The sequence below is a fragment of the Acanthaster planci genome, linkage group LG20 (assembly GCF_054643075.1).
Source record: "Acanthaster planci isolate LZ-2023a linkage group LG20, COTS_SCS, whole genome shotgun sequence".
Classification (NCBI taxonomy): domain Eukaryota; kingdom Metazoa; phylum Echinodermata; class Asteroidea; order Valvatida; family Acanthasteridae; genus Acanthaster; species Acanthaster planci.
The window spans coordinates 351,726-374,261 of NC_141796.1; the positions used below are offsets into that span (position 1 = coordinate 351,726).

The 22,536-nt window shown below is 40.2% G+C and overlaps 2 protein-coding genes across 7 annotated transcripts in view; one reads left to right on the plus strand and one right to left on the minus strand.

Annotated features, from left to right (window-relative positions):
• The window catches only part of gcc1 (GRIP and coiled-coil domain containing 1), a 109,261-nt gene that overhangs the window by 81,091 nt on the left and 5,634 nt on the right, over positions 1-22,536 (plus strand). For 2 of the 3 annotated variants that reach the window (XM_087130596.1, XM_087130594.1), the window contains exons 1-17: positions 10,815-10,979; positions 12,470-12,581; positions 13,483-13,679; positions 14,366-14,521; positions 14,818-14,907; positions 15,462-15,590; positions 16,330-16,379; positions 16,878-17,019; positions 17,714-17,895; positions 18,235-18,434; positions 18,550-18,692; positions 18,803-18,919; positions 19,405-19,485; positions 20,177-20,316; positions 20,850-20,955; positions 21,462-21,664; positions 22,253-22,382. In XM_087130596.1, the coding sequence (XP_086986722.1) occupies positions 12,497-12,581; positions 13,483-13,679; positions 14,366-14,521; positions 14,818-14,907; positions 15,462-15,590; positions 16,330-16,379; positions 16,878-17,019; positions 17,714-17,895; positions 18,235-18,434; positions 18,550-18,692; positions 18,803-18,919; positions 19,405-19,485; positions 20,177-20,316; positions 20,850-20,955; positions 21,462-21,664; positions 22,253-22,382 (2,151 nt within the window). In that variant the 5' untranslated portion in view covers positions 10,815-10,979; positions 12,470-12,496. Of the gene's footprint in view, positions 1-10,814; positions 10,980-12,469; positions 12,582-13,482; positions 13,680-14,365; positions 14,522-14,817; positions 14,908-15,461; positions 15,591-16,329; positions 16,380-16,877; positions 17,020-17,713; positions 17,896-18,234; positions 18,435-18,549; positions 18,693-18,802; positions 18,920-19,404; positions 19,486-20,176; positions 20,317-20,849; positions 20,956-21,461; positions 21,665-22,252; positions 22,383-22,536 lie in introns of those variants that run through there. The other variant, XM_087130595.1, reaches the window with a different exon arrangement.
• slc45a3 (solute carrier family 45 member 3) lies at positions 234-9,428 on the minus strand. 4 transcript variants are annotated; one of them, XM_022228087.2, is made up of 5 exons: positions 9,108-9,427; positions 4,825-5,188; positions 3,859-4,425; positions 3,256-3,521; positions 234-2,666 (listed from the first exon to the last, which is right to left on the minus strand). In XM_022228087.2, exons 2-5 carry the CDS (start codon positions 5,051-5,053, stop codon positions 2,451-2,453), a joined length of 1,278 nt encoding a protein of 425 aa, XP_022083779.2. In that variant the 5' UTR covers positions 5,054-5,188; positions 9,108-9,427; the 3' UTR covers positions 234-2,450. The 4 variants fall into 4 exon arrangements, with proteins under 4 accessions (XP_022083779.2, XP_022083775.2, XP_022083776.2 ...); XM_022228083.2 differs by having other exon boundaries at positions 3,859-5,188; positions 9,108-9,428; XM_022228084.2 differs by lacking the exon at positions 9,108-9,427 and adding an exon at positions 5,439-6,799 and having other exon boundaries at positions 3,859-5,188.

A 22,536-nucleotide genomic window follows, 5' to 3' on the forward strand; every position in this document is an offset into this window, starting at 1 on the left:
ATGAAGAGAGGAGTTGAGTTAGGAAAAATTTAAAGGCACAGGTAGTACCTGCTGGAATTGTTGGGAGGAAAATCCCTGAAAAATTGATGTCACATTTCTCCATTTGTAAATTCAAAAGAAACGAAATGACAACTTACGAATTAGCATTCATAGGAGATGTGGAAAGTGGAACTTCTTAAAAGGTTTCAGACACAGACGCACGAAATACTGAAAGCCACGATCCCAGAGGCCAATTCTGATTTGTGTCACAAAGACCAATCTCAGGCAAACATTTTAGTGGCAAATCGACAGGTGAATATTCATGCATGACAACAACATAATAGAAAATAAATACACACGAATCTACAGAAATAAATATTTTGCAAAGCGAACAGCCTTGAAGGAGCTCGTAAAGAAAAATGGACTTTAAAATAAAAATGAATAACTGTAAGGTGAAGGTTGAAAATATTGAAATGCAAATTAAAAAGCATGATTCAGATAAGCTACAAACGTTCTTGTCGCAAATCCCTCATCTTCAGTTTGGGCCTTGGTGTTTAGAATACAACTGAACTGGAGTATTTGCAATTTGAGAATTGAGATTTGTAATCTGTGATGAAACACATTACAAGCCATTTCCTTATCTGCAGCTCCAAAAGAATTCACTACACGATTATGAATTCTCAGTATGCATTAAAAACAAACTTAGAACCCATTTTTTCTTTAACTTAAAATGAAAAGCTTCTTGGACAGTACTTTGGCACTTCATAATACTAGGATAGTTTTGACGAATGAATTTAAATCAAAAAATTCCTTGAACTGAAACAAAGCCATCAAATTTTAAAAATATATATAAACATTTAAGTTACTTAGCACACCTCATTGAATGCCGCAAGACTTGTTTCTAATAAATATGCTAAAAATTACAAATTTGAAAAAGTAGAAGATATTTCAACTCAAGCGAATTTTGCCATGTTTTGTGATGTCACCTTGGTTTCACTTTCCCATTTCCCTCAGGTATGAATATGATCCCGATAATTTGTTACCCTCCTTTGAAGTTCTTTTAAATATATGAGCTAAGGATAAGTTTGCTTGTATGTTACACACTTGTAGCTATATCTTACATTAAAATCACATCTATGCTATAAAAATTGAGACCTATGTCCACTTCCACATGCAGGACTATACAGTATGCATAAACATCTGAGACAAACTTAAGTACACTACAAATAGCAGCAATATAGAAATGCAAACAGGAATATCTGGGTGATTTTCATCATCCTCAAAACACTTCTCGTTTTCAAAATCATCCACAACCTTGACCCATTATATCTCAAACACTGTGGACATTGCATTAGAAATGTTGTAAGTTATAGTTATTTTGAAGCAAAAGTGATAAAACTCTGCACAAAAATAGATTTTCCAAAATAAATCCTACCTTCTTTCTAATACAAAATACTTTTGTGAGTAGTTGTGTAATTGTTTATTGTAAAACTAAGTCAAGTCTGACCAATGTAAAATTGCAACTGATATGAACTTGTCTTGTCCAACTCAGATTTGCATTCGTGCACTGTTTGTTACCTGGTGTTGTACACGTGTTAGAAACTAACAATCAGGGGTAATAGACAGACTCAGCCCTGTACTTTCCAAGAGTTCGTTTGCCAAATAACTCAAGGTCTGTTGTACAATTAGAAGAAATGACCAACCAAGATCATACTTTAAAAGACATCAAAATAAGTTCCATGGTCAAGGTCATATGCAAATATGGTGGGCCATCTTTAACTTCAAAAGGTCACCTCAGAGTCACATGTAAGAAAATCTAGCTGTGTCTGACTTACTGGGCTGTGGCTACTTGTAGAGGTAGCACATGTCTCTACAGAAGCTGCCATCAGTGGCTGCGTAGAAACACCTGTTAATTCCAACCCCAGCCAAGTCAATCTGACGCAGCCAAATTGATCAACCTGATTTTCACCCAAAGGTCAGTTGAGGTCACAAACATCCAACAAAAGAAACTCCCAGCACTAACGAGCATCCATCGTTATTGTCCCGCACTTTTTTGTTAGATGTTCACAGTGATCGTAAGGATAAATTTAGTTCCCGAGGATTTACAAACCATCTTGGCGCTAAACTGAAACTGATGTTCATGCTGAGGTCATATGCTAATTAATCAATGATGGATCCGCGTGGGAGGGGCAACAGAGACCATGACCCCACAAAATGGAACCAAAATAGCTGTAAAAAAAAAAAAGTTCTCTTTCTTTTCTCCTTTCCCTTTCTTTCCAAAGCATGGGAAAAGCCCCCATCCCGTAAAAAAATAGCCCCATCCCCAAGAAAGGCCATAAAAATTACTTTATAAAACTTTCAAATTTTTGGCACTCCCTTCCACGAAAACCTCTTTATCCTCCAAACATTTTATTGTGGGTCCATTCTTGATGCCAAGATCCTAAAATATTAGGGCATGATTTCCAGTCACTTCAACATTTTAACTGCAATATATAATAGCTGCCTAAAACACTGCATACACAGCAACAGAACATATAGGACAGGGTGGTTCCCGTTATCTCTACTGCAATACCAAACAGGAAAGAAGACAGGACTTCAGACAGGACATATGCGCTATCCAGTAATGCCATGTCTGAACCAATACCCCTGGGCTCCGTGGCCTTCATCTCCGTATCACTGTAGTACTTCTGGAACCAAACAAATCAAGACACAAACAGTTTTCTTTCCACCTCTTCCAAGAATCATTTCTTTACTGTCATCTCTCAAATTTTTTAAGATTGTGACACTGCTGTGGGTGCTTTTGAGAAATTCTTGTTTCAGCAATATTAAAGTTCTACTGCTCTCGGTATTATTAGTATGTCAAATCAGAAGTATACGGAAGTTTGGAAGGATTTTATGCTAAACTCCTTGCAGCGTCAATCACAAGTCAGTAACAACTCCCCCACACCACAAGTTATTTCACAAGTCAAACACAAGTCAGTCAAAACTTCATTACAAGTCAGTGCAACTTGATCACAAGTCTGTCAAAACTCAAGTTTCAGGTCAGTCACAAGTCAATTACAAGTTAGTCACAAGTCAGCCACCACTCAATCAGAAGTCAGTCACAAATCAATCACAAGTTAGTCACTAGTCAATTGAAAGTCAGTCAGAAGTCAATCCCAAATCTCACACGTAAGTGTGCTCACACAGGGAATGAACAAAAAAGCTTGTGATTTGGCTTATGACAGTGTTGTAAGAACTTAACTACTGGCACAACCCTAGGGCTATCGTACAAACCTCTTGATTTTGGTGATAAATCGACAGCAGAGTACATGGAAGTGCATTTATAGCTGCTGACGCAAATCCTGTAAAAGCCGCAAGCAGCAACGTCAAGGAGATATCCTCGACAACTAACATCAGTCCCGTCATGATGGTAAAACTTAACATGCCAAAGAGAAATGTCGAGATAATGCCGTAGGAGAGGACGAGATGATTGAGGACAAAAGAAAACATGGCGGACGTGATACTCTGGAAGAGAAGACCCAGGCTAGCCATTCTGATTCCTGTAAGAACAAAGATAAGACTGTAAAACAGTTAGGAAAATGGTCAATTTATTAAAAAAACAACAACAACTATGTCCCAGCTTTTCCCTCAGGGACAAACCAGCTCCTAGTCAAGGCAATAGCTGCCATCATTGAACGCTGAGAATAGGCTAGTGTGCAATTAAGTCCCCACCAACTACGATAATTGCCTTTACCATGGTAACAACCTCATTAAACATGACAAAGGAGAAACATCTGATATTTCTGCACTCATGCAAAATGTGTTGGAGAGAATCATGGCTAGGCCAAAGATTTCATTTGCAACAGCGTCTTTCGGATATGTTAAAGACAGACTTACCATTTTCGTAGGATATTCTTGGCAGTGAATTTAGAGGCGAGTCAGGATTTCCGTGATATAGTGCCTCACCGACATAATCTACGAAGTACAGTTTGAACCCCATGACAGCCATGCAGGTTAACAGATTAACAACACAAAGCTGACGAAGTACCAGTGGCATAGTTCTTAAGCTATGGACGGTGTCTGATAAATACATCTTGTAGGATCTGGGAATGATGAAGTAAACACATGTGCATACAAAGCTTAACGGGACATTTATAAACTGATATGCGATTTGTAGAATAACGTGCCTTTGGCCTATGGCAATTGGAGTTCCGAGTGTAACGACGGCAGGCATGTTGATGGATATGGACGGTGGATTGGGAGAGAGCACGACTGGAGGGATTTGATCATGACGTAATGAGTTGTTGCCGAGGCTGGCTGGAACCGACCCAGTAGCTTTGCCGTTCTGCTTGAAGTATGTATTGACTTGATAGTCTGTACTTGATGGGATGGAGGTTGAAGCATCCGGGTTCAATTCCTGGCCAGTGATTGGTGGATCATAAGCAAAGAGGAGTGTGGGTAATGCTGTCAAGATTAGGAGAAAAAGCAAAATGAAAAAGATCATGTGTTCCTTACCACCCAGGAGCGTAAATAAATATGTCTTATTCCAGTCTATAAATAGCACCAAGTAGCCACAGCTGGAGCCAAGACTAAGCATAAAGTTGTAGACAGAGTATGCCTTATTCAGCTGCACTTCAGTCTTGCATTGATCTGACATCAGTGACTCCAGGGGAAGAAGTGAAATTTGCGATCCAAAATCCAAGAGAATGACGGAGAATGAGATGATGGCCAGTCCAGTAAACCGTCCTGGGAGGGCCGCACCCAGTTTCATGCCGATATCCATGCCATTGGGAAGCAAGACCATCGAGATGCTAAGGCAGATGATAACAACCAGGATGAAGGGTCTACGACGGCCATACTTACTGGTACACTGATCACTAGCTGTTCCAAGACAAGGCATGACCACCATAGCAAAGAACGGCCCCAATGCCATGATGATACACATCACCGTCTCCGAGAAGCCCATCTCCAATAGCAACGGAGGAAGATAGCTGAAGGACGCAGAGGAGCACAGCTCGATGCCAAACGTGTATAAATTCAAGAAGACGAGATACGTATAAGACGAGTAGATAGCGTGAGCCTCTCCAGCCATCTTGACCAATGTCTCGTAATGTTGCTTCCAAAGCTACAGCTTGCTGAGTTCATCTGTCACATCTGTCTGTCTTGTTAGGAAATTGTGTCTTGAACAGATGCATCATGGGAGAAATGCAACAAATCTCTGCTGGATCTGAAAAAGGGGAAACATTTTGTTCTTATTCCAAAGGCTCCATATTACATGTCCTTTCTAATACTTCTCATTATTACAAGGAAAAAATCTCTTGAAAATTCATGACGATTACTAAAAAATCCCAGTAATTAAGTGATTCTTGACTTGCCTCAAGGGCAAAATACTCGTAATAAATCGCCTTTATTACAAACAACAAAATACAATGCTCACTGTGGATTACTTGTACAGACAATAACATGTTCCAACATACATGTAGCATCAATCTGCAACTGTTCAATGCTCTTCAAGAACACATCATATCAGCTTACCACCAGCGACAGGAAATGAAAAGGTTCTATTCTCAACATCTGGCTTTAAAAGGTATCACGCCAAAAGGAAACAAAACACGTGAAGCGGAGCAATATCACAGTGGATTGCTGTGTTTTTAGCCCTACGCGTACGCTCGGACAAAGTAGAACCTTCACATACAAAGCAATGATTACATCCACAGGGAAAATGAAAGATAAATTGATCATGTACATACAGGCAAATTTGGACAGAAACTGTTTGCCGTAGAACACCTGTTTCCAATGTTATTGACAAAGAATTGGTGACGCTTGAAATGAAGTTAATTAAAACTGCAAACTTGCTAAATTTTAAAGGACACCTCTATGGGAAACATGTTTTCTCTGATTTTATCTGTTCAAATAAATATGGAAGCATCCAAATCGAATGCAGTATCATTTGTCTTCAGAGCTCAACTATAACAAGCTAAAAGGCTTTTTTTCTGTTCATGCCAAGATTTGAATTCTGAATGCAGATTGCGTCACTCGGAGAAAACAGAAAACGATGGGAACCCTCACCTTGGGTTCCCAGTGGGTAAACTGTTGTGCATGCCAAACAGTGCATGTAGCCATTGTTAAAATCAAAATTGTATAAGTCAAAATCAGTTGCAATAATGCACACAATTGAACATTATAATCACTTTAATATTGTCTAGAAGTATCTACAGCAACGATTTAGCAAGATTTAAGAGACGAACAATACTTCTTGCCCCGTTGAAAATTTCTAGTCCTTTTAAATTTTTTAATGAATAACTTACTTTTTGAATCGTACCACTTCTGATGCTGTTCATTTGAATCTGCTTGAAACAAGCCTCCACAGTGCAATTTTTGGCATTTAAAACAAAGGACAATTCTCCCCCCCTTTTCATGAATTTTGCATTTGAATATTCAAATTCTGAAAATAATCCTCAGATATTGGATAATCAATCGAATATTCAGATATTCGGCACAGCCCTATTTGCTCCAGGTAATTTTACTAAATGTTCAGTTGAAACATACCAAAATCTTAGCAAATTTTTTCCTCATTTTTCTGGCTTGAACATACCTCTGTTTAATAATTATTAAACACAAACACCACATAAACAGTGTATCCCAACTCCCTAGCCTTCAAACTCTGTATTCAATACATGTCTTCACACATGTACATACAAAATTATAGAGTACAAACATGCACGTACATGTAAATGTTGGCACAGACACATAATTCAGGAATCAATAAAGAAAAATAGTATGAAACATCTGTCCTGGCTACGCAGTCCTCAATTTCCAATATTGGTATATGCTGTCTTGAATTACAGTACATGTAATCATTTTCCTACATTTCCAAGTACATGGACTATATAATGTTATCTTTCAAGCATGTACATGTAAGTAGGATACTGTGTTTGTGAAGGGTACAGTTATGTTTATACTGCCTTACCACATGTTGCAAGCTGCCACAAAACCAACACACTAAACAAACACCTAGTTCAGAAGTGATCCTCCATGTCGCTCTGTAGGCATCCAATGCCAAGAGCTACATGCACAGTACCCACACACCAGGGGCAACTTGGTTGATTTGTGCAGAAAGAGATGATAAACATGCTACCTTTACAACCATTGGAAAAATGTTTACTCTGTAACTGATATGTCCAACTTAAATTCAATTAAAAATGTGTCTGAGCTACAGTACTTCTGCAGCTGAATTTGATCAAATATCTAAGCCCTAGCTGTGCATAGAACTTGGGGTGAATCTAATATTTCAACTGCTGCATATCTTAGGGAATAAACTTGCTCAACACCATCTGTTGTTGAGTGAAACACTTCTATCAGTAAGCCTTCAAACAACATCTTTCGTATAAACTTATATTCGGCTTAACTAGCTCTTCAGTATCATTTCAAACCCAAAGGCAGAAGCAGCCTTTCTTCATGTTTTAGAAAATTCAATATCTTGCAACGTACCGGAAATCCAGTAAATCTGTGTTTGTGTACATGACATACACATTCAAATTGTTTACTGCAAGAACAATACATGTACATGATCCACGTCTGCTGATCACTTACAAAACATGAGAGGTCTTCTGAAAAGTTAAAAACCTTACAAAAGAGGGGGGGTTGCTTTAGCAGGTGTTTACAATGAGATCTGTAGCTGTGATAGGGAAGGGCACCTGGGCTGTTAATATACAAACTTCTTTCCTTACAGACTTCTTTTTGTAAGGAAAGTCGAGACTGGGTTGCAGTGATGAAAATTTGTCCCCGCAGCATTTTTTGGTCCCACCATTAGGCTTTAGCACATGTTGACACCATCAAGAACTATGGGGCTTGATATGCCGCCTCTCCAAGCTGGGCGGTTGCGCCCACAACTATGGTGTAGAGTTGTTACGTTCTTGTATTGGGCTGCTGTTGAATTCACACAGGTCTAGTCAACAAGTAACTCTGGCCTGTTAGTGTTACTCATGACATGAGTTGGTTGGCTTTTACGTTTCCCACAACATGTCATGAACAATTTGTCTGGAGTGTAAAGAAGGTTGCATACTATCTCTGTTGTCTTCATTACGTACTGCTAATCTCACTGAAGGTCAGTCATTGCTAAAATGTCGACATCACATGAATCTGGGAGTGATGTACATGTATATCTCAACTTCTGTTAAAAATATGCACTTTAGTAGCCTGATAATTTCATACAAAACACTTGAAAGTGGAGTCATGATGCTACAGTCTTTCCTAGTTTTTAGAATATGACCGAAACCCCTAACCTCCCCCCCCCAAAATCTGATGAAGCATTCCAAAAAAAATAATAATTTCCCCCATTCTTGAGGTCGGGATGATGTCACTGAGTCTTGATTCTTCTCTCCGATTGGTCAATTGGTGGCTGTTCCATATTTCACACTCGAAACTCAACTTATTTTTTTGAAATTCCAAATTATAATTTGTGAGAAAATGTGACTTTCTTACTGATAAACTTTGAATCCATCATCACTGACCAAGTGTCATGTGTTTGAAACAACCACAGTGTCCTCTTATCAAGTCTCTCAAAACTCAAAACCCTGCCCTTTTGACATCAATCCTACAGCCTTCTTTTATAGGAACAGGGCCCCCAAATTTACGATCCCCCGAAATATCATTGTTTATGCACTGTGAATATCTCCCACATTGTACCAAAAAGGTTACAGTTATTTCCATCATGTTGCAGCAAAAAAAGGAGGAAAACATATCCTTTGACTTGAGGCTTTGTAAAAAGTTGCCCTGCTTTAGCATGTTCGGCCTTCTCTGCCCAGACGTGAACAACCTCCGACCATGGAGCTTCATGCTCCGACCGCGAGAATGGACTTATCTTCAGCGAAAGTTAAACAAGATGTACATGATGTACAATGCATGTAGGAAGCTTGCTGTGTTTGGTGGCGAATACGTGGTGGTACCAAGATCCGGAACTCTTACCATTTTCAATGTCCCAACATGATCACGTTCATGACATTAGGAATGGTCCAAGTTACGCTAGCATACAACTTACATGCATTGTACGTACTGTGGCCATGCACTTGCGCTTGCCAAGCCATTTGGCTTAACCATGGAGGAAGGAATAGACCGTGGCCTAACTGATAAGAACAATTACTTACTTCAACTTTAACCTGCTCAACGTTACTGCCGTTAGTTTGTTGTTTCTCAGATCAGACAACATATCTCTAACTGTCTCCTTCTACTTGCAATGCGGAGTACTTTCATGCTTGATGAACAACATTCAGTCGGCTTAAACTTTCCAGGCCCGGCCAGCCGGACAATATGCCAAATGTGAACTTTCCAACCCGATTGAAGACTGACCGCCAACTGGGGACAGAAACGGAAAGTGACGTCCTTCAGCCACAAGCCGCGTCGGAATTGAGTGTCTTGTTGCCACGATGTGGTTTATACTTTCGAACTGCTAAAGCCGCAAACACGTGTCTTATTCAGACATTCTGCGACCACAGCCAAATCTGCGGCCTGTCTGAAATCAGGCATCTATTCGCAACTGGGTCATATTTTGGTGTTGGACACGTCACGTCCATAGCGCGTTGTCTGGTTCAAACCAGAAATAAAAACACCCGTCAAAGAAACCATTAAGAAATTCCAAGTATGTCTAGACACTGACATTATCCATTTATCTTTTGGTGAGATAATGATCGCGATCAGTCACTTTATATCGCAGCATTATCTTATCGAACTTTCATTTCTAAATTACAGTTGTGAATAATTTTTTCAAATATTATTTGAAAAAGGCGATTATAAATGAATTGAGAAATTTTCTGCAAGATATTGACGGTTGTGGACGCTGATTGTGGGATTGCGTGCCCCAAGGGTCTGGCAGTGACGATACAACTAGGGCAAAATGTATGTAAATTAGCAACGGTACAATTTGATTACATGGAGGTGGTATTGCTGGACTGACCGGAGGCGTATGTGTGTGTGCGCTTGATACTTGGGGAGGGGGCAACAGGGGTCATTCTTGTTTTTGAAAAAAAAATGACAGAAAATATATTTTTGGGGTTACTTCTTCATTCCTTTCCTTCCAAAAGCGTTTTAGAAGCCCCCACATTTAGCCTTATTCTCCAGAAGACAGGTTACACGATGAAATACCCCCCATTGCCCCTCCAGAAAATCTGGGAGAAGCTCATATGGAAAAAAATTCCTTTATATGCATAATAGTATTTCGTTTTAAAAGAATTCGACATATCCTTGACTTGTAACTCACACTCCACCGTTTCATGGTTCATTCAGCGCTAAGCTGATCTCAACTTATAATTGATTGATTGAACTGTGAGCGTGGACTCCCAGGCGCGTCGGCGGGTTGGCCGTCGCTGTACATGTCCACTGAGCCGAGATTTCCGTCGCCAGTACTGAAAAGCCCGTTGAAAAGAAAAGGGCGTAGTCATGTAGAACGACAATGAAAACTCAGTTGCATCCAGCTTTCACTGTTACTTTTATACAAAACCGTTGGCTTTAGTCCCAGGACTTACCTTGAAGAAGACATTTGGTTTTCTAGCTCAGATTTTGGCAAAATAAACAACTCTTTTGATTATGAAACAAGTAAAAATAACAAATAAAATTATGGAACAAATAAAAATAAAGTGAGGTTGCCTAACAAACCGAACTGTCAACAATAATTGTGAAGTTGTGTTTTTTAAACTGTCTGTTTCATTATTATACCCGGAGTACGACTAACTTTTTTGTTTTTGAATAGATATAGAAGTATACGTTAACTCTCCGACCAAATTTCAAACCCCGCCCCTCCCCTATTAAAGCCAATCATTCCCACAACGACAGAGGGCGCTTTCTTAAAAAACAGCTAAATTATTTTGTGACTAGAGGTGCAAGTCTAGTCGAATTGTGTGACACGTATTCGTATTGTTGAACCTTTTGAGACGAAAGTCACCTGAAAATGTATGTAATTCGATTTTTTGCCAGCTTTCCATGGATGCAGTCGACCAATTTGTGACGAGCTAGGGTTAATTCGGGTGAGATTAATAATTGATACTTAACCTAAGTCTTACTCTGAGCGAAAATATGGCAACGTATCTGTCGTGCGACCTAGGCCTATGCTATATGTAGGCCTCTAGCTCTGTACACATGTCATCCAGTTTGACGTTCTAAGCTAGCTACATACATACAGTAGGATATATGTAATTTTTCACATGTACATGTACTGTATGTGTTACATGCACCTGCAGCTCAACTGACACCATGGACATGGCATAAGGTACGCCAGGTAGACATTGCCTCCTTTGTACACAAGCTCAGTGAACTTTTGTGTACATGTAGGCTGGCATAGCTGGAAGAATTTTAAGACACCACAATGAACAGATAACTAACAGACGAAGGAAATCAAATGTAATGTTTACTTGCAGCCCTATAGGCAATGATAGGCCCATGGCCATGAGTAGTGATGTCACACAAAGATGTATTTTTAGAGCAAACCTGTCCTAACAATTTCAAGGACATTTGAGGCATTTTTTGATTCTCATTATTCATGACTTTATTTCAACCTCCAAGTACGGACACTTTTCAAGTATAATACTGCCAAACTACAACCAAAAGTCTTGCTGAGGGATGAGCTACATGTTGGCCTTTCATCAGTTTATGGATCAGGTCAAATAGGGATCATCACAACAAAAAGGATGGGCAGTATAGCGTATTGAATAAATGTGCAAGCTGATCCGATGCACGTGGATTGGGCATAGCTGAAGCAGATATCTGGATAAACAAAAGCCATCTAAACTGAACCAAGTATAGATAAAATGCATAAAGATGGTGTTTTATGCAGCTGCTAGAAGATTAGAATCTCCGAATTTTGTGATTTTATGTCTTTTTCTTAGAGATTATGAAATTATTGTAGATAAGGATTTTTGGGAGACAGCGGTGTTGGGACATGTAACTCAAAATTGACTTGCAACTCAGTCTGTCAGATTTATACACTCTATAGGTTCATTGTAATTGCCGTCGTAATTTGAGAGAAATTAAAGAAGGCAATGCCTACTTTTCCCAGGATGTACTACTGTAATTGCAGGGTGAAACATTGGACCACTGTCTCAACAAACCATCTGTCCACCTGTCCTGAGGGTACCCCCAGAACTGTGGGGTTGGACGTCTGCCTCGCTCTCATGAATGTAGCCCAAAGAACAGGCCAAAATAAATTGGGACATAAAGTTTCAGTTTGTTCAAAATGTTCAGGCACTCGTTTTTTACACTTATCTTTAACAGCGGTGAACAAGTCATCACGTTTCCTTCCAAATTACTGGGTACAGTGGAAATATGGCCTCCGATTTCACCCATGGGCGTCAATTTCAAAAAGTTTCCCAGGGAGTGGACAGGAAGTTTTGAACTTTGTCTGGGAAGGGACGAGCAAATAATTCAATTCTAGAGATGAAATGGTGTACCACACTGAACTAGCGCTACACTACTGAATGTGGACTCATCATGGATTCAGTTTAAATGTTGTCTTTTTCAGAGTTTTTGAGGAGCAAGTCTGTCCAAAATGGACCGGGGAACCCGAAAAGATCTCTTGGAGACCATCGAGAAACAGAAGGAACAGTTGAGCAGATATGAGAGTCGCTTGCGAGGTAGGATCAATCAGTTTATCTATTTATCGATTATCAGTCAATGGATATTTATCGGATTTTCATAAGATTCATTTCCAAAATTCTACAATTCAGTATTCAAACACTCAAGAACGATATGCTAATGAAAAAAGTAACAATCTGTTCTTTCCAGTGACAACTTCCAACAGAGAGTGATAAACAATTTTTCCCAGTAATCAATAATTAATTATTGCATTTATTTATGTATTGTTTATCAATCAATAATTAATACTTTGATGGCTATTTTGAGATACAGTGATTCATAAATTATGGAAAATAATAAAAATTATTGTTTAGTCATGTACATATACCTCATGAAACTTTTTAATCTTAAACTGTAAGGTGTTTGAAAAGTTGTTGATATTGAAACAGGATTAAACATTTTCATGGTACGAAGTAAACACAATGTACAGTTACATGCACATGTTTGCATCTAATAATTAAATGCTTCAGTGACACTGTGACCAAGGGGCAAGATTCAGTTCCCAAATATGAGAGAGACGGTGAGCAGGTTTATGTGTTGTGAAAACTTCAGTCTAAGAATCATGGGGAAAGGGACACTGGTTTGGTTTCAGGAAATATTTTCTGTGGTCGGCAAATTATTGTTGCACAAACAAAAGCAGTTGTATGAGGTTGGGCGACACTTGTTTCCAATGAAATGACTTAGTTGCATGCATAAAAACATCTCTGTATGATAAGTGCCAGTTTGCACCACATTTACACTTCAGTAGACACACTTCTTTCTTTGCTTTCAATTTCACATTCTCCCCCCCTAAAAATTGGGGTTAATCAGGAAGCATACATGTACATACACACGTATATCTATCTGTTGTGGTCCATCCTACATGACGTGACAATCTATCAACTCATCTTGCTGTTCTAGACATCGTCCATGCCTACAAGAATCTCAGCAAAGAGAAAGAAGCTTTGGAAGCCAGTGTACAAGCCCTGAGTGCCACTTCCCCTCAGAGACCCTTGAGCACAACCCAGAGCATTAAGCCCCAGGGGCAGAAGAGTGACCAAGAGGACACAGGGAAAGATGAGCAAGATGAATCTGCCGACACCGCCACCGGAAAAGAGGTCAGCTTTGTGGAAGAAATCGTTAAGATGATATCAGTTATGGTGTAGGATATTGCCTCTGTTCAAACTCTAGATGGCGCTGTTTATTCTAATCACAAAGACCAAGGCCAGTCACTTCATTTGCAGATACTTATTCACTGATGCGAATAATTAACGCCAGTTTTTCAGTTGAATGAGAACAACCCAAGAATTTTGAGGGAAGCAGTCGGTCAGGACATTTGACAGAAATGTTGCTATAAAGTCTCTGAATATCTACAGTGTTCAGCATCTTTATCCCAGCTGGCAGCGTATGAATAATGTACGTCATTTATTTACATGAATATTCATGAGTACATTTGTTAAGACAATCATCCCAAAGTTACAAACTGTTGAATTGGACTTATTAAGTTGTACATGCTGATAACATTTTGTTGTATGGTGCATGTGTATTATTCAGGTCTGTTACTCTGTGGCTGTCTGTGGCTATTTGACCCATCCCAGACTGTAAAATTCAGTCCACCTCTCAGGACGCATGCATGTCCATATCTCTCCTCGTTTGGATGGTTTGGACTGAAGGAACAGCTCGGACTAGATTGTGTGTTTACATTCCTGTAATTACAGGTTTTATATTGTTTATATGACATTGTCAAATATGTTTTTATTTCCATTTCTCAAAGAGAAATTGATTTGTAATTTATTGACCAAAGGATGCATCTGACTCAGAATCCACTGAGACGGAAGGAAACGCAAACTACCACCAACTCAAGGAGCAACTCAGCACACTCACCGCTGCCCTAGCAACCGTAACTGCCCAAAAGTCCAAGATGGAGGCTAGTTTCCAAGCCGATAAAAAGAAACTGCGTGTAAGAGTCAATTTAAGTTTAGCATCAATTTTCTGGGGGGAAAGTAAATTTTGTGTCTGTTTTTGATACTGAGTAGATTTTTACTACATGTATAGTCTGGTTGCTATGACAATGCTCACTTCTCTGCATATGCATGCCCCAAAAACTCATTGAATTAACCAGAAGTTAAAACAATTGCAAAACATGTTCATTTACATGCCTTCTTCTTGAGATGATTTCATTAAATAGGAATTAGCAAATTGGTGTGGTCAAATTTGAGGTATTTATCATTCCTTTTCCCTTTTTCTGTCCTACAGCAAGAATTTGAGGAGACTCTGAAACAACATCAAGAAGGCAAGGAACAGTTTGAGAAGGCGAGAGATTTATTACAGGAGCAACTCAGTGAGGTCAGTTAATAATCTGTCAGTTTGTTGGAGTGTTGCGTTGTTTGTCTTTGTGCACGCAAGGTGGATTCACAGCCCAATTGTTTTGGGGGTCATACTTTATGGGGGGTTAGAAAAAACGTGTGAAATTTTATCTGTAACCTTGATGGCCTTCCTTAGGGTTGAAGCTGAATTGATTTTCTTAAGCTCTCGGAAATAGACAAAAAAAAATCACCATTCTCTTCTTGTTTTTCAAAACATTTATTGGGGCTTGTTTTTTTCTTTTTTGGGGGGGGCCCAGATCCACCCTTTTGTTCCAGTTGGTCTGACTGGTTACCATCTGACTACTCACCTGCTGTCGGCTAAGATAATATAAAGGGTACTCTAATTTTTCTCATCTTTATGAGGGTAAAAACCATTCCTTTGGTGAGATGGTTTGGGTGTTCTGAGCACTTCAGAAAATTAAATGAGAATAAAACAAAAAGCTAAGTTTGCCTTAACATTGGCAAAAAAATTGTTTGTTGTAATGACACGGTACTATCTTGTCATCTTCCTGTGTTTCAAAAATGTTTCAAAAGGCAAGGACAAAATCTAGGCTACAACAACAGGAACGAGAACAAGAACATGTGGACCATGCTGTGATGATCAGAGAGCTGCAGGGGCTACTAGCCCAGGAACGGAACGACAAAGAACGACTAGAGACTAAAGTAAGACTCAACCATTAATCCTCACCCTCCTCAATCCTCTCAAATCCTTCAGGCAGTTTTGGAGGATTTGGAGGATTGAAACTGAATGGCAAAAGTACATGGCTGATCGTGAAGGATGCCATTTGTAAAGGTCGTGGGTTAGACCTTGTGTTGTTTATGCTTCGTTATGCATAAATTCAACCGGCCATCTTTTTGAAATCAACTGCACTCCTTGAGAAAGCCATTTGCACTGCTTCAACATAGTGGCAGGAATTGACGGAGGATTTTGAAGGACCCAGGAGCTTTTCGGTCCTTCAGAGGTACCCAGCTGTACCTCTTATCTGGAGCATAAATGCAAAGATTAGAGGATTGTGGAGAATTGAGGATGTGCCCTAGCAAAAAGGCCCTAGTGGGTTAGGCTTAAAGTGGTGATAATATTGCAAAGTAACATTAGATTTGCTCTCTAACCTGTCATGTTTTAAATGCTGTATCTCCCAAATCCTTTGACATCTTCCAGGAGGATTTGTGGAAGATTTTTTTCTAGGATTGAGGAAGGTCTAGCCTAGCCACTGTTATTTTACGTGAGGCTTGATGGTCCATGGAAGTTGAAGTATAAAATGTGCCATTGATTTCCTGCAAAAGTGGCAGATGATGGAAGATGTGGGGACATTCTTAGCAAAATACTCCAGGAATTAGGACAAAACAAATATCCCGTGTTATACATGATAGAAACATATATTTTCTTTATGTTTGATCACAGCTTGTAGATCTAGAGGATGGACTTGCTATTGCAAAGTCACAACCTGACAAGTAAGTACCTAGAATACAGCTTTGGAAAACTTTCACCACGGCTAAAAATGTCTGACAACTTGGTTTTGATGTGCATATTATTGGAGGGGACTTCCTGCCAGAGTATTGAATGACAGTCTCAAACTGTGTGGATCGAATGAGAGTTAGGTCACAGCTGTGACCAGTTTTCAAGGAATGCATACAAAATTGTACCATCTTGACTTTAGAGAAAATAAATGAATATGTACAGTTGAACCTCGTTAATAAGAGGTCCTTCGGACTTGGCAAATTACCTTGTTATAACAGGAACCTTGTTTATCAGGATTGAAAATGACGAAAAACTGTATTGGAACCTAAAAATTCCTTGTCATAAGCAGAATCTTGTTTTAACAGTGCTCTTATTAACAGGTTCAACTGTTTTGGTAATGGATACGATTCTGAAGACATAGTTACGAATGCTGTTACTATTTTTGCCGTTGCTGTTGTTAAGAATGTTCACATTTATCATGTCATTCTTAGAACGGCAGCATATGAGGAACACGTCAAGAATCTCAACCGAGATCTTGATGCGGTCCGGAGCCAGCTTAGAGCGGCTGAGCAGAAGGCATCAAGACCCTCACCACTACTGGTCCAGCTACAGAAAGAAATGGCTGAAATGAAGGTAGGGAACCAGACCTGCAGTGGTCTAAGTATATGCTACATCTTATCTCACCTCTATCTGCCCGGAGCTGAAGTGCACCTCAGTGTGTAAACAGTCACACTCAAACTATTGGCAAGTTTGAGCACTGACTGTAGTTTGGCCATGAGTTGATTTTGCCTGGTACTCGGGATAGAATTTTGTGAACACGTTACCAGGGAAAAGTGGTCAGCAAATTGTCATCACTCCAACCTGGCTTATTTTGGTCAATGTCATCGTCACATTTTCCCCAGGCTTCAGCTCTCACAGTTTTCCTTACACAATGACATCTCCTACAGTTAGTGTCACGTTAGTGTCACGTGACAATAATCGTAGGGGTGACTGTGCCCCAGGGCCTGTTCCAAATTGTTGACCAGATGGGCCAAACATCCATGATTTGCCTTTCAGGTGATGTTGGTCTAACTACGACTTACCACAGCCGTCGCTAATTCTAGCCCTTTCGTTCAAGTTATAAACTTTTCATAGTTACTTTTCATAATGCCAAGAATAGAGCTGTCTTCCTGGTCAGTGCTTTTGTTACGGGGGATATGCACAAGAGGTCTACTCATTTGTATCACTATTGAACAAAAACACTGACCAGGAAGATGGTTGCAGTGCATAACATTCTAGACTCCTCAAACACTGTGAAATTTTAACGTTTCCCTGATCTTGTATCCAGGCCCAACACAGGATACAAGTAGAAGTAGAGCAGCAGAAAGCCAAGGAATCCAAGGAGGTCTTGAAACAGCTCCGAGAAGCGGAAGAAGAGAGAGTAGCCACCCTAGAGAGCAAACTAGCTGAGTTATCAGAGGTGGTTGGAAATTATGACCGGGTTAAACAGCAAGATCAACAGGCTATACAGTGAGTTAACTAGTTCTAGTTAGAGAAACTCAGCTAGTTAGTCAAGCATGACCGGGTTAAACAGCAAGATCAACAGGCTATACAGTGAGTTAACTAGTTCTAGTTAGAGAAACTCAGCTAGTTGGTCAAGCATGACAGGGTTAAGCAACAAGACCAACAGGCTGTGATGTATGTTAACTTGTTCTAACTTAGGTAGATATCTTTCCGTTAGTATTTAACATAGGATATTAAAGAGGGACTTCATGTCTTATAAGAAGGATTTTACGTCCTAGAAGAAGAAACAAATTTGCCAGCGGTTTGTGAAATCCCTTTCTCCCTTCAATTTGTTCCACCTACAAGGAGACTAAAAGAACGTATCACACAACTAGACCTGGAAAACACCGCCCTCGCTAAGGCAGTGAACAAAGCTCAAACCAGCCAATCAGAGGAGATTGTCAACCCTGATGCCACAGTGTCTGAACTGACCGAGAAAATCATGAAGCTAAAAGGTCTGCTGAAACTAGCTAGTCAGAAGTCGGAGAAACCTGTTGATATCGACGGTAAGTGAAATGTTGTTGACAGGACTTGGTATGGTTTTAAAACCAATGGATAATACATCCACTTTGTCCTGTTGTCTCTTGACGTCTGCCTGTTCTTTTTTCTTTCACCTTGAAGACCTTTGTAATATTGAAGACCACACCAGTCTAGAAATCCATCCAGACCATCGAAGTTGCCAACAAGAGCTGAAACAACTCAAAGATGAGTTTGAGAGATACAAGTTGAGAGCGCAGGGTGTGCTGAAGAACAAATCAGTCAAGGTCAGTGCTTTGTCTGTTCATCTGTCAGACTGTCTGTCTCTCTGAGTGTAGAAGTGTATTCATCCCCTGATATATCTTCACCTTTTTCATAATGTTTGTTTTCCATTCAGGACACCTCCAGTAACAAGGAGATTGAAGCCTTACAGTCCCAAATTACTGAAATGAGGGATCGCATTTCTGTCTTGAGACAACAACTTGATGACGAAGAAGCTAACCACAAACAAACGGTAGAAAATTTCATCGAAATCAAATGTGTCTGACTTAAATTTGGTTGGAATCACATGGTGCTTCCATTCTCCCCTTCGGCGTGAACACTAGAGGGCGCCGTTACATGACTGTTTGATGTCAACTGATCATTAACAACCAATAGCGTGCAAATTGTGACATTTTTAACCCAAGAAATGGAGGGAGAGTTCTTACATATGGAGCTGTTAGGCAAAGTTATGTGGTGACCTCTGTGAAGTTTTAATAAGAAACGAATTTAGAGTCAGCCCAAATATAGTAACTGGATGGGCAATTCTCCAGCTTAGTAAAACACCGTTTGTAAGTAAAACACCGTTTTTAAGTAAAACACCGTTTTTAAGTAAAACACCGTTTTTATTCACCGTTTTAAGTAAATTTTCTCTCAAATACTTTCCTGATTAAATTGTGTCATGCTTGCATTCTGTGATGCTGTTTGTTGATTCGTCATGTCCATGCTTTTGTAACTCAGGTCACTAACTACGAGGATAAGATCTTCACACTAAAGGAGCAGCATCGCTCGGCGTTAAGCCAGGCTGAATCTGAATACAAGGTAAAACCACAAAGTCACAACTGATGTGTCAGTATCGGTAATATAGATAATCAGTTTACCCATATCTATTGATCATCAATGGACAAGTTCATCTGAAGCCATGCAATTTTAATCCATCAGTTAATCAATATTCACAAATCACCATTTGTGTCTCGTTGATCATCAACTTATTGAAAGATTTCACCATTCAATAACACCCATTGACTACAAAGGGATTTATCTTTGTAATCAGAAGTAAAATTACTTCCACGATAAAGATGCCAATTGCACTTTGTAAATGAATGCTCACAACTATATGTCTAAAGGCTCAAAGGATATCCGCCTTGAGCAGAAGCACCCCCTCATTGGTTGAAAATAGCCATGTTGGTTGGGAGTGTTCATTTTATTGGTAGCGATGCAACAGTAAAGCATGATTTCCTAGTTGTTTGTGAACCAGTAAAGTACAGTTCAGACCAAAGGAGCCTCCTTTGCTGAGAATCTTGTGCCCTCTCTTGGTTCAGCTCGGGGCCCATTCCTCCTGGCTTTCCTTAAATGATCATTTCAATGAAATTTCTCTCAGTTTAAATATTGGCAAGTAAGCTTTTGCCAGGAGGCTTCCCCAAATATGGAAAGATTGTTTTGTATTTGAGATGAGAGAGTAGAGCCGACATACTAGCCTGTACACCTGACATTATTCTGATGTGATTTGTAGCAACGCGCTGCCGATATGGAGCAACAGATTCACAGGCAACGAGACCGCACCATGGCGCTCCTGGCAGAAAAAGCTCAAGAGATTGACATGCTGAGACAACAAGTCCATAATCGTTACGGTGGACCTGCCACCATGCAGGGGTAAGCAACTGCCTCCCCTCTGCCCCTATCCTAGCCCCTAGCCTTCATCTCCTTCTCTTTCCCCACCCTCATCCCCACCCTCATCCCCACCCTCATCCCCACCCTCATCCCCACCCTCATCCCCACCCTCAGCCCCACCCTCAGCCCCACCCTCATCCCCACCCTCATCCCCACCCTCAGCCCCACCCTCAGCCCCACCCTTAGCCTACCCTCCATCTGACCCCCCCATCTCTTTTTCCCCCCAAAATGCAAGCAACCAGAGATACTTGCTTCAAACACATAATGCCATCATGCTTTGTTTTATGTGCTTTCCTATGGGGGGTGTGATGGACTGCATCCTACCTCACTGCCGTAGGAAAGTGCACATATAAACAAAATGTGATGTCACTGAATTATCGGTCTATTGACGGGTTTGAGACAACATTCATTGTCTCTATTGTGAAGAGCGTATTGAGTTAGTGTGTCAGACATTACAAGGGCTTTGTCACTCTCAAACTGGTAAACTTTAGACTTTCATTGTCTATTCTTCACAGCGATTTCAGCCTCCGCAGACAGTCTTCAGGCGATGTTTTCCAGGAAAGTGATGAGCAACCAAAATCTGAGGCTGATGAAACGGTATCGCAACTCCAAGTTTCCATGGTAACATGATTCGTGTTTTTTCCCTTTGATTCAGCTCCAGATTTCAAGGTCTTTCAACAGGATACATGTTGCTTAACAAATACATCTGTGCTAAATAAGAATGCCTGCTGGGAACCAGTGACCAGTAACACACATAACATTACAGTTTGGTCGGTAACCTCGTTGGCTACTAAGGCATATTATTTCTCTTCTTATCACCTTGTTGACCTCTCGCAATCATATCATTTTAGAGCATTCTTGTTGAGATGGGAAGTGTTAATATATGTGTTGAATGCTTGACAGAAAAAATAATAACAATGCAGTCCTCACTTGCCTGAACAAAAGTAGTTTCCCAGAGATGGTCTTTCAGTTCATCAAACAACTTACAGTACCCTTGCAAAGAAAATTTCAGAATTCCCTTGGTAAAATTGAAGATATGCACACATGTTGTACCATACGGTCTCCACCTTTCTCCAAGAATGCAGCAGTGTAACATCTTTGCTCATTCTTGATGTCTTTTTTTCCAGGTTCAAAGCAACAACCCTTCCTTGCTCCACTTTGCCGAAGAGCGGGCACGGCGTGAGGTGGAACTCGCCAGCATCAAGAAACAGAAGCAGCAGCTAGAGGGTGCCCTTCGTCAGCTGCAGGAAAAGCATGCAATGGCAGCACAAATGCATGAGGAAGAACTGGATCAGTTGAGGGAGGAAGCTGAAAGATGGAAGAGAAACAGGTCAGGGGTCAAACCACAGGGTCAAGGGTTGTGTAGGTGATCAGTTTACGTTGAACCAAGAGGTCAGAGGTCAAAGCAAGTGCAATGGTTCAGCAGAGGTCAGGGACTGAACCAAGGTTCAGAGGTTCAACAAAGGGATCAGAGGTCAACCTATAGAGGTCAGTGTTAGTCTAATGATGAAACATGGGTTAAAGGTTGAACATTGGGGTCAGGAGTCGAGCTAAAGGGTCAGGAGTTGAAGCAAGGGTCAGGGGACAACCAAGAGGTCAAGGGGTCAACTATTAAAGAGGTCAGGGTTGAAAGTTCCTCAAGACATAATGGTTGATATTTATTTTGCAGCGTTCGGATAGCAAACATTTGCATTCAAGACATCGTATCAACATTTACTGATGATTAGGCCTTGACATTCCATCAAGATCTTGCTGGATTTACTCCCATAAAACAAGAATAAAATAATTAAGCACAAAAATGCAGTTTCCCAAACTTCAGAAAATGTGTTGGTTTCTCACACTCTGTCAGAGCTGAGTGGACCTGCTTTTCGTGGTTTTATAAACCAACCTATTAACAATAGACGTTTTTTTCTTGAAGGTCGCGGGAAGGAACCAATTTGGAATATCTGAAGAATGTTGTGCTGTGCTACTTCCAGACAGAGAGTCATTCCAAGAGACAACAGATGTTTAACGCCATAGCAACCATACTTCAATTTACCAGAAAAGAGGTATGCTTCCTAAAATACAGGATATCAGCAAATATTTGTGTTTGATCAGATGATCCTAAAAGCCGTTCTGTAAAAGTTAGCTCAGCTCCTGTGCTGCCCCTGAAAGGAAATCTTGTCTTTTGTCCTGCCCTAGTAAAGCTTTTCATATCGCATT